We start from the raw sequence: 19,826 nt of genomic DNA, 5'->3' as shown, positions 1-19,826 counted from the left end.
GTCCAAAAAGTAGTGTTTAAGGAGCTGCAAATATTTATAGACCTAGAATTAAGATGAGTGTTCTCTTGTATGGGAGCAATCCTGAAGCTTTTGGGATTGACACTCTTCCTGGGTATGTTAACATGTGTGTATATATATATACACATATATATATATATATATATATATATATATATATATATATATAACAGGAGCAACCTATGGCATAAGGTAGAATGCTCATGCTTCATTCTTGCTTTGACAGTGGTACATACTTGAAGCCTTCTATTTTATTTCTCATACACCTATATCCCTTTCTAGGGCCCACAAGGTCCACGTGGTGAGAAAGGTCTACCTGGTGATAAGGGTCCAAGAGGTCTGCCTGGCTTGAAGGGACACAATGGATTGCAGGGTCTTCCTGGTCTTGCTGTAAGTAAATGATTTTCAGTATTTTGAATATAAAGAGCAAAAAAAAGGAAATAAGGTCACCCTAGTGTGCAACTACATATGCACAACCCAGCAGGTTGATACCACTTACTGCATTCTGTATCATCTTTCGAGGGCCATGAGATTAACACTCAACTGTCTTCAGACAAAATGACGAATTTTTATATTGCCATTGATAGTTGGCTTTAAAACTGTAAGTAGCATTAGTTGTCCTGAAATTCAACTGCATTTGGCCTGCATAGAGCTCAAAAAGCTCTGCCTTTTTTAAAATATTATTTCTTATTTTGGCCATAAATCATAAAGCTTTGTGTTAAAGAGTAACAGAAGTAACATGTAGATTTTCTTCTTTTTAAATTCTGGTATCCCCTTTAGGAATTCTGACGTTTGTTTTAAAGTCTTCTCTGAAAATCTGAAGAAACAATATAGAGGCTTTTATAGGTTATCCTCTTAAATGCCTCTTTACGCTCTCCCTCCTCCCTCCCAAAACCCAGCATTTTATACCCCAACTCTGCTAATAAATGTAATTAGCCCTAGATCCTCATTCTCTGAGCCCAAATATCTCCCCCATGAATCATGCTAATACAAATGTGTGCCACTGCATCTTTTTAATTACTATGCATGTATCTTTCCCAATAGGGCCAACATGGTGATCAAGGTCCTCCTGGTAATATCGGCCCTGCTGGCCCAAGGGTATGTGAATTTAAGAGCATATACAAATAACTCTCCCATTCCTTTTGTGCAATATATATGTGCACTCCTGTTTATATGAATCTCTATTCATAGTGCTTTCTACTGTTATTAAACTGTTTGAGTTTCCTTTTAGGGTCCACCTGGTCCTTCTGGTCCTCCTGGTAAAGACGGTCGCAATGGTCTCCCTGGACCTATTGGCCCTGCTGGTGCACGTGGCTCTCATGGTAGCCAAGGCCCTGCTGTGAGTATAACTTATTGTCGTTAATTGAATAAACATATTTATGTCACAGTTACAAGACAACCACTTCAAAACCTTAGCAGTTTAGGAAAATATTTATTTATTAAATTAAAAAATAATTCCAAATGTCTGTTGGTATTTAGCATTAAACATTCCCCTGATAGGCCTAAACCTGAAGTCCTTGTTCATTCCTTATGGCCAGAGAGCAAATACCCAAAGAAAATGTGGTAGTCCTACGGTGTGCATCTTCTACTGCTTGAGGCCCATAGTAGTCACCACAGGGTGGGTCCATATGTGCTGCCTCAGACTGGAGCTCAGGGTGCTAGGGGTTAATTAGGAATATGCATTTGTGGAAGCATTTCGTCAAGAGAACCATATCTGTAATAGAATGCTGCTTGTCTTTTGCTTTTGAAAAACTTTAGGGTCCTCCTGGTCCTCCTGGTCCCCCTGGTCCCCCTGGTCCAAATGGTGGTGGATACGAAGTTGGCTATGATGCAGAATACTACCGGGCTGATCAACCTTCTCTCAGACCCAAGGATTATGAAGTTGATGCCACTCTGAAAACTCTGAACAACCAAATTGAGACCCTGCTGACCCCAGAAGGCTCCAGAAAGAACCCAGCTCGCACCTGCCGTGACCTAAGACTTAGCCACCCAGAATGGAGCAGCGGTATGTTAGTGCCAGATGTTTGCCCTTTCTGGCTCAGGGAGCAGTTCCCTTTCTTTGATGAATGGTATCCTTGGCCACCAAATGAAAATACTAAATGACTAATTAATTTCTCTCTGCCTCCACTGAAAATAGATGTAAGGACATTCCGAAAAGCTCTTTATAGCCATTGTTGCAAAATTATTGCAATAATTTTCCAAAATAATACAAGAATACTTAACTCAGCTTTCGGATATAATTCCTTATACATTAACAATCTAAAATACATATACCTTAGTATTGTACCTAGTTGTGATATTTATGACCTCTGACTTCCTATAGCAAAGAAGTGAATATAAACTGAATGCAAATGTTAGGCTGAGTGAACTATTGTTCGCATTTCTGTCCTCAATCGCAGGCTTCTACTGGATTGACCCTAACCAGGGCTGCTCTGCGGATGCCATTAGAGCGTACTGTGACTTTGCCACTGGTGAGACTTGCATCCATGCCAACCCCGACAATATTCCTGCTAAGAACTGGTATGTCAACAAGAATCCCAAGGACAAGAAGCATGTGTGGTTTGGTGAAACTATCAATGGTGGCAGCCAGGTAAGTGATTTATGGGAGGATGATCATTTCCTACAGTGCTGTCTGAAGAATTCCCAATTCACAGGCTCTCAGCAAGGAAACACATAAACTCTCCTAGAGGAGAAATATGAAAAAGGGAACTACCTTTTATCTCAAGGGAACAGAGCTCCAGTTCTGGTTAGGATCACAATTTGCTAAAAGGATTTCTCAGTATTGTTCTAATTTTTCTTGGTGACTGCAAACGATCAATTCCATATGACCAATGGCTATTGCCAAGGGAAGCCTGGACTGAAATACGGTGTATTAGTATAAAGACAGCCCAGAAACTGTCTGAAAAAGTAAGAAAAATATCTTTGCTTCTTGTTTTGAGATTTTTTACATATGACACTGTTCCTGGAAAGATATTTATATTACCCACCACAGATCCTGAGTGTATGCCACCGTAACGTTCAGAATTGCCAGTGTAATTAGAAATGAGAAATGAATGTACTTGCACATTAGACACTGTACTAGCCAATTGCAAATAAATAGCTTTTGTACATCTAAGGAGATGTAATTACATAATTCTTATATGAAGTTGAGTTGACGTTTTGATGAAATCACAGTGTCCAAGATCTATAGTAAAAGAACGTAAGACTGATGACACTGGCTCAGAACTGGCTCAGGGTCCAGGGTAGTCTGGGGTCCTGTATTTTACAGTGGCTAAAAGCAGATCCTGTAAAAGAATATAAGAACGATGTAAATATTTGTAACATCCACAGACACTATCCTATTAAACTAAAAAAAAAAGATTTGGGGATTTTCTTGAGACAGGCATTGTTTCTGTCTATCTACAGAAACAATAGATTTCCTTGAACTTGTGTGATCTTGTCTTAGACTCCACATAAACTGTTAACACCCCATCTTGGAACCAATTTCTACAATTTAATTGACTACATCCACTCATGTCTGGTTTTCAACCTACCTCCTACTAGTTTTATTTGATGCTCTTTAGTTGCAATAGATAAGTGAGCACAGACTTATGTGGTTATTTTTTCTCATGTTCCTAGAACAAATATCACGTACTTCCACTACAAACATCCACCATTCCCCAGCAATACAACTGACCGGGTTCCTTTCTGTTTTCCAGTTTGAATACAATGATGAAGGAGTCACCTCAAAGGATATGGCCACCCAACTTGCCTTCATGCGTCTGCTGGCCAACCATGCCTCCCAGAACATCACCTACCACTGCAAGAACAGCATTGCCTACATGGATGAGGAAACTGGCAATCTTAAAAAGGCTGTTATACTGCAGGGATCCAATGATGTTGAGCTACGAGCTGAAGGCAACAGCAGATTCACTTTCAGTGTTCTCAAGGATGGCTGCTCTGTAAGTAACACAGGAACCATGGGCACCGTCATTGCCCATGCTTAAGCACGTGATGAGGAACAGAGTTTCAGAATTAGATTCTCAGTCAGACCAGCAAAATTTTATGCAATTAAGATAAATAGCTTACAAAACAAACTATGCCAGATCTTTAACAAGTGGGAAGGAGTGGGGTACAAACAAAGCCACCTTCTGCTGTGCAGTGTGGCAAGGAAAAAGAAAAAGCTTTTCAGAGGGACCAGACCCAGATCCTGTGTAAGCTGAAGACTGATGAGAAAATTGTGCACAAGCTATGGGAGGGGGAAGATCTTTAAGTCCTGAAAAACTCAGGCAGGGTTCTGTGAGGATTTAACATCAGTGTGAATAATATGGTAGTTTATGTAAAGCATCACACATATGACTTCAGAAGATTAATGTAAATATTTTCTCTGTATCAGAGATCTAAATAATTGGACATGGGTATCTGACTTGCAAACAATGTTTAGCAAAATTAATATGAAATTCTTTCAGAAATTATCCATTCAGGTGAAACAATTCTCAGTACTATGAACAATGCAATAACAATTGTAATGAATCTTCTCTTGCAGAAAAAGAACAATAAATGGGGCAAAACAATTATTGAATACAGAACAAATAAGCCATCTCGCTTGCCCATCCTTGACATTGCACCTTTGGATATTGGCGGCGCTGACCAAGAATTTGGTGTGGACATTGGCCCAGTCTGTTTCAAATGAATGAACTAAAATTAACTTAAAGCCTCTCCCAAATTATTCTCTTGTCATTTCTTTTTATAATGAAAGCTGACTCCTTCCATTTCTTCTGTTCATCTACTTGCTTAAACTCTGGGCGAAAGAGAAGGAGAAGAATTGATTGGAGCATTGTGCAATGAAATTTAATACAGCCCCAAAAGAACTTGGAAGTCTTTCAGGATTTACCACCTTGCTTTGGGAAATGTCAACCTTTGTAAAGAAAAAAAAATAAACAAAATAAAAAAATCATGAAAGTTTGCACCACTTGTGGCCTTTGAATATCTTCCACAGAGGAAGTTTAAAACCACGACTTACAAAGGTTTAAACTACCTCATACACTAAGTCAAGTGTGATCCACATCTTTTGTAGGAACTTCTCCATATGATCTGAGGTACTTTCAGTTCCACTCAAAAATACAGTGGTGCTAATTATTATTACAGAGTATCTTTCCAATACTTGAACTTTGATGGTGCTAGTAGCATTTAAAGTATCACTTCTCTGTTTCTTTGAAGTCTGTCTCAAAACTTAGAATGTCCTGTCTCACCCACAGCTTAAGCATGTGGATCAATTTTCCTCATCTTTGTCTTCTTCCTCCAAAATCAGGTGCTCCTGCTTTCAAATCTCATTTCCATCTTCTACAATGGGTAAAAAAAAAATCATTTCTCTAAAAAAGAAAGAAAATGTATTTTGTATATGTGAGATGTTTAAATAAATTGTGAAAAAAAAAATGAAATAAAGCATGTCCAGTGTTCCAAAAGAAGCTATTCAATGAGTTAAGTTGCTTGCTTAGATGCCTTGGCAGATATTCATACCCAGAATTTACAATACGTTTCATTACTGCAACTATCTTAGCCCGTTGCTGTAAAATATTTTCTTAGAGCATTCAAAGTCTGCCTACAACTGTCTTATGGGTGTGATTGTCTATTTGACTTTTTATTTCAACACCACCTTTTGAAAAGTCCACAATATAGTATGAGAAGTTCAAAAGTAGAAATAATTCCTTCCTTTTTTCCAAATGCTAAACAGGATTAATGGCCAAAAGAAGGAAAAGGAGGCTTCATCTTACACTTGAAGACAGAAAGCTCCTTGGTGTTAAGAGAATTGTGCTGTGTGCTTTCAAAATGATATGCAGAAGTCCATACAAGAAACCTCTAAACTTGGTTGTCTTGTCAGGGAGATCAGGGTTTGTTAGGCTCTTACTATTTATTCAGTTCTGTGTGAGACACAGAACTATCTGGTATTGTTAATGTTATAATTCACTGTCACAAAAAGCACACCACAAGAAGTAAAGACTGTTCTTCTCTGAGGCCTTTTTAAGAGACTGCTGTCATACAGTGCTTTTCTGAAAACCCTAAATAAACCATAATTCCAACAGCCGTGTTTTTGGAATAGGGAAGGCACTCGGGAGAACACACAAAGGACCATGAGGACAAGAGCAAAAGCAGGTAAGGTGAGAGGTGAGAGAGACTTCATCAGCAGGAACCCCCAAAGGGAACCATGAAGAAAATATCCAGGAGAAGATCCCTATCACCTGGAGAAAGCACCATTCCAAAGGTTAGTGGCTGAGAGTCTGAAGGCACCTCCAAACAGTGCAAGGAGGAATAAGCTTCTAAAGAAAATTTTTAATTCTTGCTTGCAATTAATTGGTTAAGGGAAAATGGACAAATATCAAAACAGGGCCCTACGTGTAGCTGCTATGTGCCCACAGCTGTGTGCTGAATTAACAGAAGGGGAATTGCTGTGATAAAATAACAGCCTATTTTTTCTTGAGTAAAACATACTACAGGTAAACACCTGCATTGATTCATTGGACCATGATGATTCATAAAGTGTTAGTATTTCAGTCATTGTCTTGGTATGTCAAAATATAATTTTTATTGTTGTTCTAAAAAGAAAATAGTTAAATGCTTTAACATGGCAAGAGTGTCTCTTCTTACATAGATTATCTACATACCAGGAAGTTCCTACAAGGACTGAAAAGATAAAATAACACCCTTCAGTCCACACAATCCACTAGGATGTATGCAAAGGTTATTGCTAGGACTAGGAGGTGGATTTGCTGCCTGGGAAGGAAAACAAAACAAAACAAAACCACAACACATTTAAATTAACACTTGAAGTTTAGCAAGGAAACTACAAAAGGCAAATCCTGTCTCTTTTGTCATCTTCTGATTTCTCCTTTGCTCTCTGTGATCTGTTCCACAGCACGTCCTGCCAGGCACAGAACACTTCCTTTCTACCAGCTCATTGGTAACATCCAAATTCTGCTGTGTTTTCACACCTTTGCCACAGAAGTGGACTCATTTGGAAATTAAAGCTGAAAAAATACATAGCACCTACCTCTCAACTTCTATCCTCATTAGCATCGAGAAGATACTCAGTTTGGCCTGCAGGTTTTGAGCTCATCAGAACTTATTGTCCATTTTGCTTATACTGTGCACAATATTGAAGAAACTGTCTTTCCTCTCAAAAACCATAGCTGAAAATCAGTGAGATGAACCGCAGGCAGCACAGGGAGCCTTCATATTGTCCAATTTCAGGAATATAAAATGATGAGTAAACTTCGGGCAAAGTGAAATTAACCATTTTTGGGAGTGGTCTGCCTCTCTGTAGGGATTATCTCTGGAGCATTTAATTAGAAGCGGGTACATATCAGCAGTAACGCAACTAGACTGTTAGCATAAATCAGCTAAAACAATAGGGTTAAAATAGGTTAAAGTTTGTGTTCAGAACAAGAAAGGAACCTGGAAGGAAAGGAAAATAGCTGGGGTAACTAAGCGAAAGATAAATTGCTGGAGAAGATGCATGAGGCTTACTAAAAAGTCTTCTTAAGTGTTTAAAGTGCCTCTGTGCATGTAAACTGGGATTCCTACATAGTCCTATTGACACCTGAATTTTACTAGTTGTGATGGGCAACAGCTCTTGAGGCTGGTTTGCACTTTTATAAGCATGTTCTGTCCATGAGCACAAGACCCTCCCAGTCAGCCTGTGATCCCAGCATGCACGGGAATCGTTCAGATAAACGCGAATCAAACAAAACAGCAGTTGCCAGGGGGTGATGAATTAATTCAATCTCCCCTTTCCTTTCTCCTCCTGAGCGTAGCTTGCTCTCCTGGGCCCAGTGTCAGGCTGGCAGATGCTGCTTCCCACTCCCACAGGCTCAGCTGGCAGTACGTTGGGCTCCCTGTAGCCTGTGCTTTTGCATGAATATGGCATAAGTACGTTAAAAATAGAGGTGATGTGAACATGTTAAATTCAAGCAAGGCAGAGCAAAAAGAAACTTCCAAACCTGGAAAGCTGTTGCAGAAGGGACAGTTGTGACTGCGCAGGCTCCTTCACTGGGAAGAGAATCATGAGCCACTGATCACCATCATAAAGATCTCTGTTCATCAGTTTAAAATATAAATACTGTGCCAAAGACTGCAAATAGACAGATTTCCTTTAATACAAGTAATGGACTAAGCAACATTAAGAGGCTGCAGCTTTTGACATGACTTGACGAGTTCAGCTGTCGCGCTTAGTGGTTTCAGACAGGATCTCCTAGAAGCTGTTTTTCTAACACCTACTTGATGCAGTGTTTTACAGTATTAGAATAATGCATACTAATTTCAAACAATGAGAGAATAGCAAGTTCAAGTGAAGAAATTCTTAGATACGCTACGAGAAGAAATCTCAAATTCATCTGGCTTTATGCAGGCTTCATTCTGAGCTCACTGAAATACCACTAATTTTCTGTATTGCTCCCGTATAAACCCCATATGCAAAATGAATGCAATCTATGGTGCATAAACAAAGATCTTCCACAGAAATTACTATATTTTCATAATCTTTGGCTGGAGTAAATTTGTCCTTTCCTGGAAAACAGGTGGTTGAATACAGGTGTTACATGAGCAAAATTTCCTAAACATGATTCCATGCTTGAATATACTCTCCAAGTACTCAGGAAATTCTAGTTCTCGTTAAGCCAAGTATAGTTATCAAAAGAAACAAATACAACATTTGAATCCTATTTTGAACACAAGCATTGGAAATATATATAATCCATTCCAATAATTATTGTCAACATCATCTTAAAAACACTTATATCTTTTATTTTCTCTTATTGCTTTCAAGCTTCCGAAAGCAATTATTTGGGTGAAATTAAACAAGTTTTCCCAAGTGCCAATTCTTAACACCCTTAGTGAAACAGCCAGAGCAGGTCTCCATCATTTCCACGCACATAGTGCACCACCTATTGACTTAGACATTAATTACCAGCCCCTGAAGAGTGTTGGGTGGTTTGTTTGTTTGTTTGTTTTCCTGAATTCACTGTCGTGGTTACTATCCATATCTTTTGCCCATATCCCAAGGACTATTTCTGCAAAATAACAGCATCACAACTCGTCCTAAAAATATATTATCTTATCAGAAGAACACCCATCCAAAGCAGAAAAGCTCCTGGCAGCAAACTGCAGTCTCACTCGGGGTAGAAAAGACTCAAGACAATAATAATTTAGTCTTTTAGTTGTTACGTTCTATGAATCTGAAACAGTAGATGCAAATTCATCTGATTAACAGCTCCGCAATGAAGCAAATGCTGCTTAAGATGCTGTCTGTAACTCACCTGTCCGTCTCCTACAACTAGCTCTGTGCAAAGATACTGCTGTTAAATGGACTGCTGTCCTTTTCCGTATACAGTGCTTTTGGGAGTGATCTGGAACAGGTCAGAGCGAAAATAATTTAATTTACAGAGGAACTGCAGGGTTGGGTTCCTCCTGTTCCACAATACTGTTATGAGGTTTATAAGGACACGAGTGGCCGAAAGGAAATTCAAGATGGCATCTCACAGCATCTCTTTCTTCTTCTCTATTTTCCTAGACACAAGGAATAAATTTTTTAGAATGAGGGTGTCAAAATACTGGAACAGGTTGCCCAGAGAGGTGTTAGATGCCCAGAAACATTCAAGGCCAGGCTGGACAGGTCTCTGAGCAAGCTGATCTAGTTGAAGATGTCCCTGCTCATTGCAGGGGGGTTGGACTAGATGACCTTTGAAGGTCCCTTCCAACCCAAGCTGTTCTATGATTCCTGACAAACTGACAGATGCTTACTCAGCTCCCAGAGTCAGGGCCTCAGCCTTTGAGCATACTGTGTGTTTCAGACAAAAGCAATCCGTTTACACTAGACTCACTCTAGACTATTTAATTTTAACTTAACTCAGTGCGAGGTTTCAATGTTTTCCTCCTATTGTCTGCCTGCATTTCTGGAAAGGTTAAAAGCTATTTTTTGCAAGGCAAAGACAACTTTGTCCTGAGGCATAAGTGGAAGCTGTTAATAACTGCACCCATACTTGGGTAAACTATTCGCGACCCACTAAATTATCCTCCAGACTTCACAGTGAGACTTGGACATCAGCAATTATGTTTTACACAAATATATATATAGGGTTAACATGTTCATAATGGGGAAAAATCGTAGCAGACCAGTTTGAGGTGAGAATGGGTTTGGTTGCCCTCTCATCACTGATGGAGGAAGGCAACATAACATGAAGAATAATTGCATTGATTTCTATTGACTCCTTCATCTGTTTCTTGACATGGTTACAAAGTTTAATAGATATTTCAGTTAAACTCATAGCCTCTTACTATCTTAATCTCAGGAATTTATGGGTGCATGATCTTCTAAAAAATAACAGTTTTAAGCTGGTTATCTGGTACGATCTGGATCTGGTATGTTGAGAAACAACTGTGATCTCTTTTCCATTTTCAAATTGCTTTGCACTCTTCTGCCACCTTGAGGGCATAGACTCATATTCTGAAAACCAGGAGGTGTTTTGAAGACTAGTGCCCTACTTGTGTAGTGGAAACAGCCTGTCAAAGCCAACAGACAAGGCCAAAGATTTCTTCTGGTTTTATTAGCTGCTCTTTCGCATCTAGATCAAGGCCAGTATTTTTTCTTGGCTATTGTATCACCTCTTTACCAGCTACTTGTCTGCTTCCTGCTCCCAAGTCGATAGTATGTTAGAGTTTTTGCCTTCAGTTTTGAAAACAGCATTTTGATTTCCTCTTTCCTAATATTTAGATTCTTATGCTCCAGCACTACAGAAAGGAAGACATCTCAAAGAGATTAAATTATTGCATATTCCATGAAAACAGGCGGATGGACAGTGGAGAGAGAGCCCTGTCATTTTCCCCTGATGCATGAAATTACAACAAGAGAGCTGCTGAAGGACATAGGCTTATGCAGTGGCCACTGCATATGGATTTGTCCTGGTTTTAGGCTTTAAAAAAATGCCATATTGTTAGATAAGCCTCCCAGTACAAGTGTTTTTAAAGCATGTGCAAAAACATCACATCAAAGACATAGATCCATATGTCTGTCATTAGAGCAATTATTAAAGTGTACCATGCACAGGAGATTCAAAGCTAGAAGCAAACAATATCAGCTGTCCTGCAGATTCCAGCTCACCAGGCTTTTACACAAAATTTCTGGAAATGGCACAACTTCTCAGCTTTCTACTAGTTCTGAAATGGCAAATTTTCATGAAACCTGAGGTGCATAGTAGCCCATGTTGATATTTTGTGTATATATGTTTATATTTCAACATCATAAAATTACATAAACCCATTAGAGCTCACAGCAGCCCAACAACCTATATACACAAACAGATATGACAGAACACTCTGTAATATTCTGCTTAAATTAAACTATTTCCATGTAATTTCATCTTTAAATAATGACCCATGGAAAGATTTTAGTCTGTTGAATGTTTTAGAAGCCTGAGACTAACAGAGAAGTTGTTTTCCAAAGTTTCATAGAACGGTTTGGAAGGCACCTTTAAGGCCACATAGTTCCAAACCCCCTGCCATGGGCAGAGGAAAGGGGAGAAGCCGTCCCTGGGTGGGCTCGAACCACCAACCTTTCGGTTAACAGCCGAACGCGCTAACCGGTTGCGCCACAGAGACTGCCTTGCAAAACTTCTCTCTAATAAAAAAATAATTGCCCTTCCTAAAATAAAATTACTTTCCTAAGAACACTGATTCCAAGTAGCAGAGATACTCTGCATTAAATTCCACTAAATCTTACACTCTTTCAAGATGGAAAAAAAAAATTACAATACAGTATTTCATTGTAGTAGATTATTTCATAGAGGACCTAAGTAATTCAGTGTTTCAATGCAAAAACTACTCAAGAGCACCATGCAAATTCCAGTGAGAAATTACAATGGAAGGTAAGTAAGATTGTTCTTATTGGAGAAACTATATTGGCTGGCGGGTTCTCCCTAGAGAAAAAAGAGCCCTCCAAAGGCTTGATCTCAAACTATCAAAATCAACAGACAGGGATATTCTCCTCCCTGACATCAGTCAAGTATACTCAGTTCCACCAAATTTCAAACTCATTTAAAAAAACTTGGGAAAATAGCATAACTCTAAAGATTCAGAGTTATGTTAAGTTCAGCAAGAAATGACCTTATAGAGATAAATATCTTTATAAAAACTGACTTCTTCTATTTCTAATGTAGCTTGGTTTTCACTCCTGAAAGAATATTACAGAATCAAGTGTATAAATATAAGTTGTTTGGAAAAATCAGAGCTGACAAGTCATTTAGTTATTCCAAAATATTGTATTTTTGCACTGGTGTCCGTAATAGTCAATTATAATTTTTCATTCACAAATAAACCTTCTCACACTTCGACTTTTCCATTTTAGCTTTTGTCCCATAAACTAGTCAGACCCTTCCATTTTTTATTTGCTTTTAAATTAAAAATTCCATAGCTCATTCATAGCTGGTTCCACAGTGAAATACGTGTAACTTTTATAACCACTCAGTTTCACTGCCTGAAACATTGCAGGATAAGCAGCATCAGCTGAGGACATGAAGGGAAGGTGGCTGAATGAGGACAGCTTAAAAGCCACTTTGAGGAGCTGAGGTGGTCTCAGTGCCCAGCCAAAAGACACTGTGCAGCCTCCAGCAGCATTAAACAACCTAGTCAAGAATTTGCCCATCAGCACAGATACATTTAATATTTCACTTTCTATTTTGGATAGGTTATGAAACACTGAATTGACCAAAAATAGTGGCAATCATACATGAGTGAAAACAGGTCGGTTACATTTGGGGTCTGAAGCCCAGTGGAACATTCTTCCAGCTTCTCCTAATCAGGAGGAGATGCCACTTCATTCATCATTAATACTTACATTGTCCTTAATTTTTCTTTAGCCAAATGTCCTTTGTGACATTGAAGTTTGTCCTCTATCCAGGCTCAAGGATCAAAGGATTCATTTCCCATCCCAGTATTTTCTTACCCACTGAGATATTTTCCTATCCCCATATTCCAGCATTATTGTAGGCAATAACAGCAACTTCACTTCTCACTTTCTTTTCTAACAGAAAAGCTTCACCTTCTTGTTCCAGCTTTTCACCTACCTTCAACTCTCAAAATGTCACTCCTTCCTTATACTGCTTTTATTCTTGTGAACATTGTTTTGTCAGGAAATTCAGCTTGCCTCTTCATGATGTTCTTTTGATCATTTTCTAGGTTTTTGACTGTTTTACTTGATGTATTTTGCCCTATATTGATTGCTGACCCCATTACAGATTTCAAGCTTTGAAAAATGAACTGATTCTTTAAGAATAAAGGGAATAAAGAGAACTGCTTTAGAGAGATGCTTTACCTTCAACCAGTTTTCATATTAAATGCAGGGTCCTGTAACATGCAAACCTTTTTAGCAGTATCAACAGGCACAAGCCACAAACGAAGCTGTAAGGGTAGGTGTTGTGCAAGCAGGGAGCAAAAAGATTCCTCCTAGAGCAGAAAGAATGAAGCCTGTCCAGGAAGTGCTAGAGGACAAGAAGCCATGTTGACAGACTTCTAAAGAGCTTTAGTAACTCTTTTAAGACCTTATAAATTACATTAAAGAAACTACATCTTTAGGCCTAAAGTATTTCAAGGTGATATCATGGGAAAGAGAAAAAAAGATGCAGGAATTGAAGCACAAAACAAGACCAGATTGGTCCAGTCTGCATAAACTATAAAAATTAGGCTAAAGGTTGTATCCCATTGGCCTAGAGACAGGATGAAAAGTTAGTTTTATTTTCCTGTTAGATTTGTAGTAATGCAGCTTTATGTTAGCTATTAGATATTAATCTCTAGGAGGGATGTGCCCTCAGGCATCGCTCCTCTGGGATGAATCCCATGCTCATTCAGATGTTTGCACTTCAGGATGCACTGAATTTTTAATCTTCTACAGCTCATCATCTGAATCTTGGGCAAGACTTATCCTTAACAGTTGGACCGCCTACTAGTATTTTTCAATGTTTCTTTAGTTAATGTTCCTTAACATTTTAAAATGTAGAAACAATAAGTACAAAGATGTTTTCCCCTCCATTAAATTTATAAAAACTATTCTGCTATTCTGCCTCTGTATTTCTATCATGCAATTTTTTATTACACTGTTTTAGTTCATTTGCTATATTTCCTAAAAAGTATCTTCTGTAAAGTTCTTCCCAGAACTTCCTTGCCTTTCAGCTTCATGTCAGTGTAATCAATAAATGAAAATCAGCTCTCACTCACACAGGTACCTGGTCTTTTTATCAGAGGACACCTACCTAACATCTGTGACAAAGGTGACCATGAGGCAGGGTATGTTGCACACTAAGCACAAGCTGCCTGAGACTTTGATGCAGGACTTTCTGAACTCAAGGTTCAGTACTTTTTAATGGAACAGTATCAGGCAGACTACTAATATACTGCAGAGAACATTAATGATGATTAGTGTTAATGATTTTTACTAGAGATTGCACTGATGGAAGTGGAAATTATGTTCTCCCTCTCTCCATTTTAAAAATAACATGGTATTTAAAGGGTGGCATCTGTCTTGCTGGCAGTCAGAAGAGAAGGCTCCTAATGCTCCAAAAACGTGACACAGCTCGGACAGTGGCTATATAGGCTTCCAAAGGCTGCCCCGTAAAGAATTCTGAATTTTAAAGAGACACATCTGAGAGGATAAGGGGGAAACAGGAAGAGAAACAATGAGAAAAGAAGGTGTTGATGAAAAAAGAATAATTCAATTTGACAAGGAACTAACAGTGACCAGCACTTTCTCTCAAGAAGGAGTCAAGAAAACAGAAGGCGAAAATAGAAAAAAAAATAGTACCTGCATACCAAGAAACTAATCTAAATTGAAAATTCTGAACCCGTTACATTGATGAATATGAACCTTTGAGGATAAGAATCTACATGGCCGAAAGAAAAATAGCTGTGCATTAATGAGCCATGCAGAGTCCCAGTCCTGACGCGAGGCTGCAGTGGTGACCACACCTCACGATGCAGAAAAGTGCAGCCCCTTAACTGTCCTTAATGGAAGAGGATGGATGACAAACATTTGCAATCTGCCTATTTCCCTTCCCTGTGCCCATCCCTCCAATCCACCTCTATGTCAGGTCCACAGAAATCTGAACTGAAAACACAATTAAGTCTCATGCTATAGTACCATGGATGTATTTCTCTCTTCGTGATAAAGCTAAATATAGCTTTTGTACATGTGATTTCAAAACTGCTTCATGTAATATCAGCTTGATTTTAGCAGAGAATATTGAGGAACCATTTTTATAACTGCTATAAAATCATAAATCTGTAAAAGCAGTAATCTGTGATAGCATTTCCAAGATATTACAGGTCTGGTGGCATATCAGCTTCAGTATTTGACTGGGACGCTACTCAGGGTGCACTGTTTGATTGAACAAGTCCACTGAGAAATAAACCTTTACTCTCTGTACTCCCTCTTCATTAACATAATCAAATATTTGCAATAGATGGCTACCATACCTGCACACACCACACAGAAACCTGATGCTTACAGAAAGATGAGGCTGAAAACTCAGCAACTAAAATGTTCAATGTCGTGATTTGGAAGTACATAAAAGGTGCTGAAGCAAAAGATTCAGTACTGAAAATACTACTCTCCCCAGGAGTCTGTTGGAGATACAGCTTTATTTCTGGAATTACAACATAAGCAGAGTAATCTGACAGTGTTGCAGAAATTAAGATGTGATATGGTTTTGGATATGACAAATCCTATCAATTAATTATTCAACATTTAACCTGTAAGATAATGTAGGGCATCTTCTAGTTAGTATATAACAAGCAGTATGTTCCTTGGATGATACATGAAACTTACAGATTAGAGGTAAATCATAATTTTTTTTCCAGCTCTGATGCCTACATTTCTTGCTACATACACTTGTGCAAAATTAATTCCACACCTATAAGCATATAAAAACTCTAAAGGGAAAGTATCACATGGGAATGCCCTAGTATTCTTCTGACAGTGTTCAAGTATCAGCTCTGTGTAATATATAGTCACTTCATCTATTTTTACACTCTTACAGTCCTTGGGCTTGCCTTGAGCCTTTGATTGAGGACACCAGATCGAACTCCAGAAGCCACGTGTGGCTGTAATGCTGAAAACAGGAAAATCAAGAGAAAGAGATCTACTGGGAACTGAGCTTATCAGCAAACTTGTATGTGCCTACCAGGTGTGACCCATGGCACAGAGTTCTTTCATTCACACTGAGCTTGTTGAGCTAAATCAGGAAGCAGTAAAGGAAGAATTATCTCACCTAAATTATACCTGTGCAAGTGACATCTATCCAACTTATTATCTAAATTCAGCAAAGAGTCACCATTCCCAGCAGTAAGTCATCCACCTTATTCTCACTTATGAGTACATTGTTAGTGCCTTACTTCCACCACTTCTACAGATGGAGGTAGGTGATTATTTTAAAATAGATGTGTTCACTATAAGTGGGTGGAGTTAGGCAAGATGAACCTCATCTTTCCTGATTGCTTTGTTTTACTGACACACAGGGGAAAAGCACAACCCAAAACCACAGTACTACTTTTAGCTTCTATCATTAATCACCATACAAAACACTGCAGTCTCTTATGAAAATAATGAATTCAGTTAAGCCAAGGATACATCTGTAGAAAATAGAAATGTGAAAACCCTTCTATGGCTTTTCACTCTCAATATTCACAGCCATTATCTCATGCATACAGCAGTGTGAAATCTCCACCTCGCAAAGAAACTCCTGTTTGCTGGGTCTTTTCTGGTTGTTACAGGTGTTCCCCTCCTACTGATGGCCTTCGGTGCTTCCAGCACAGCAAGCAGAAAGCCAATGTGAAGCTTTAGCATTTGCAAAACAAAAGTTGAGGTTTGACTGATCAGAAAAGCTAGCAGATTGGTTTGCTTCCAGCACACTAAGCTTATCGGCAGATAGGAAAATAAAGTAGGTATACAATTTACAAAGCTGCTTCTAGCTAATAATAGCTCACACCTGGAGTCAGTTTCATCAGGTACATAGCAATCCTTAATTAGCCTTTTACATCAGATTTTTTTATATATAGTGATTTAGGTGTGAACTACTTAGGTATAGGTAATGATGCCAAATTCAAAACCTTTAAGAAGCAAGACTGCACGTGTGCAAACCACTTCCCAGCTCATGGCAGTTCAGCCAAAAGCTTCTGACTGACATGAAGGAGATCTCTCTGTCAGACACCTCAGCAATGTCTCCAAAGGAGCAACCAAGTAAAAGTAGATGTCTTGCTCCCATCCACATATATATTTAATATACACAGGCAGGTTGTCTTAATGAAGGTATTCATCCTGCACCAGTATCAGTATGCATTTGTGCAGTCCTAAAATAACAGAGATGTAATCCACACATGGAGTTTTCTGGCATTGCTGAAGGCCAGTGTCAGCACTCCAGGGCAAAGGACTGCCCAGGGTCTTCCAGCAGCAAGAGGCAGACCTGCAGCAGCCCTCCCCAGGCTGTGGGACACAGTTGCTGCTTCTGAATGTTGTGATTTTCTGAGGTATCTATAAACAAAAGTATGGTTGTTTTGATAACTTTTTAATTTCTGCCGTTCCTTCATAGGAACCAGCTGATTTCAATGAGGATCAGTTAAATTCTCCAGAGATACTATCTCACAGTAGAGAGCTGAATTATTTTTTTAATTATGAGAGAAAAATTTAAATATCCTTGCTCAAGCACTGCAGCCATCCTGAGAAGCTGAGTCAGCACTCTGGGAGCTCCAGTTCAACTCCACGCTTTCTGCATCTGCTCTGCTTATAGTCACAGCGTTCATTAGGGCAAGTTTCGAGGAACTACAGTCACTGTCATAAATGCACCTTGCAGACTTGCAAGCGAGCCAGCAAACTTACTAAAAACACGGTTATACTGCAGAATGAGGCAGGATGAAGTAAATATGTTGTGGCTGGATGAAAAGCCTTACTTTTTCATGAATAAATGTTGCAAAAGCAAATGAAGAAGAGTATCCGTGGTCCTCAATGACTGCAGGAAAGACACATTTCATAAGACTGTTAAGAATCATTAACGGGCAATAGTGCGGAAAGCTACAAAAATATTCCAGTGAATACTTTCAGTTAGACGAGCTATTCAAAAGACGTTTAAAAGTTGCTTCTTAAAGTGTAAAATGCTTGCAGCTGTCACTTGGACATATGTGAAACGAGGACAAAGAAAGCTAAGCGCTAACAGGAATATTTTAACAAATAGTAAAGTTTGCTTTTTGAGTGATGTATGACCAAAACCAGTACATGAATGGGAACTTTTCATTTATGGAGTAAAAGCATTCGTGCTATGACCAGGTTTGGGGGGGTTGTTTGTTTTTGTTTGTTTGTTTGTTTGTAGATGGGTGGGTGGGTGGGTGGGAATCTTTTAGGCAAAATAACGCTGTAACTATAAATCCGTATATTTGAGAGCTTACCTGATACCTTTTTTCCCCTCCCTCCCTGAGAGAATAAACCTGAGCACTTTAAAATAGTGTTTTTAGTATCTAAAAACACTGCTGTTAAACTGAATGAATTAACAGACTGAACTGAATATAAAAGAATATAGATTATATGTTGGCAGATAGTAAAGATATTGATTGGGTGGAAATGGGATATACATTGATTATATAGTAACAGTGCACATCGGAGGAACACTTAGAACTCAAAATTTGTATGTACATTACATGGGCATAATACTTCAAATTCTTCTGCTTTTTTTCAGACAATATTTGAAAATAAAACTTTGCTTGCAGTGTGTAGAATTTCCAGTTTAGTTTAAAATATTTCACTTATTTTTTTTCCCCCAATTGCGTTTTTTTCACGTGTTTAAATGAATAATCAAATTCAAGGATTTGCAGAACTTCCAGAACAGTGTCGTTTGGATGGCAGAGAAATGGAAGGATGGTGAAATGAAAACCACACTTTTCTGTTCAAAAATCCAGATGATTCATTTTTATTGTTGACCCGCTCGGTTAGAAAAACCTTTTTCCATTCATGTTTCTTTGGCCAATCCTAATGAAGAGTCCTACAGGATCTGAGGGAGAGTAAGTATTTCAACATCTGTCAAGCATAGTACTTCATCACGAACCCGAGGGCTGACAACTGCTCGCTGTTCATTTCCCATATTTATGCGAATGCACACCGAGCACTTTTCCCAAGTTTTATGTTTCCATATGTTTTTTGGTGCTCGCTCGATGCTGCCGGTGCCCGCCCGCGCCGGGCAGCGTGTCCCCCGCTCTGCTGGGGCCGGAGCGCTGCCCAGAGCCTTTCCCCGGGTGGGATTTACGTAACTGCCTGTGGATTTCCGTTTTGTAACATTTCAGCATTTCAATTGCAACATGCACCTTATTTTTATTTTTTTTAATTTTTTTCTTCTGTAAAGCCAGGTGAATTTGTGAACGTGGTTCAGCTTGTACAGTGCTATCCGCGTTCACAGGGAGTGAAGTCTCCCAGCCCGGGTTGGCTACCTCCATGTCACTTGGGGAGTGACAAATGTCTAAAAATCGCATTACTTGGAGAAAAGCCAGTGCTGCCCGGTGCCAGCTGTCACGTCCCGGCTCAGGTACAGCCCTCGCCCAGGTGCTCCTCCACGGGGCTCAGTCACAGCGACCCCCCGGCGCGGTGCAACACACCGAGGCCCGGCACGGTCCCCGCCGAGCCGCCGCCCCCTCAGCCGCGGGCCTCGGACCAAGCCCGGGGGATCCACCGCCTCCCCCGCCCTCCGCAGGGCCCCGCCGCGCCGAGCCGTCCGCCGCGGGGCGGGGAGGCGAGCGCTGGGGCCGCCCGCTGG

At 39.5% G+C, this 19,826-nt stretch overlaps 1 protein-coding gene across 1 annotated transcript in view; it reads left to right on the top strand.

Annotated features, from left to right (window-relative positions):
• Positions 1 to 4,966, top strand: part of COL1A2 (collagen type I alpha 2 chain) — a 39,496-nt gene extending 34,530 nt beyond the window's left edge. Inside the window, exons 44-50 of the mRNA XM_082044365.1 lie at positions 301 to 408; positions 1,063 to 1,116; positions 1,250 to 1,357; positions 1,777 to 2,023; positions 2,418 to 2,608; positions 3,717 to 3,959; positions 4,544 to 4,966. Coding sequence (XP_081900491.1) covers positions 301 to 408; positions 1,063 to 1,116; positions 1,250 to 1,357; positions 1,777 to 2,023; positions 2,418 to 2,608; positions 3,717 to 3,959; positions 4,544 to 4,690 — 1,098 coding nt within the window. The 3' untranslated portion in view covers positions 4,691 to 4,966. The remainder of the gene's footprint in view (positions 1 to 300; positions 409 to 1,062; positions 1,117 to 1,249; positions 1,358 to 1,776; positions 2,024 to 2,417; positions 2,609 to 3,716; positions 3,960 to 4,543) is intronic.
• The last annotated feature ends 14,860 nt before the right edge of the window (positions 4,967 to 19,826 follow it).

Source organism: Streptopelia decaocto (assembly GCF_964273445.1).
Source record: "Streptopelia decaocto genome assembly, chromosome: 2".
Lineage (NCBI taxonomy): Eukaryota > Metazoa > Chordata > Aves > Columbiformes > Columbidae > Streptopelia > Streptopelia decaocto.
The sequence above is the reverse complement of the archived record's forward strand: the minus strand, read 5'-3'. Positions and strand labels throughout refer to the sequence as shown.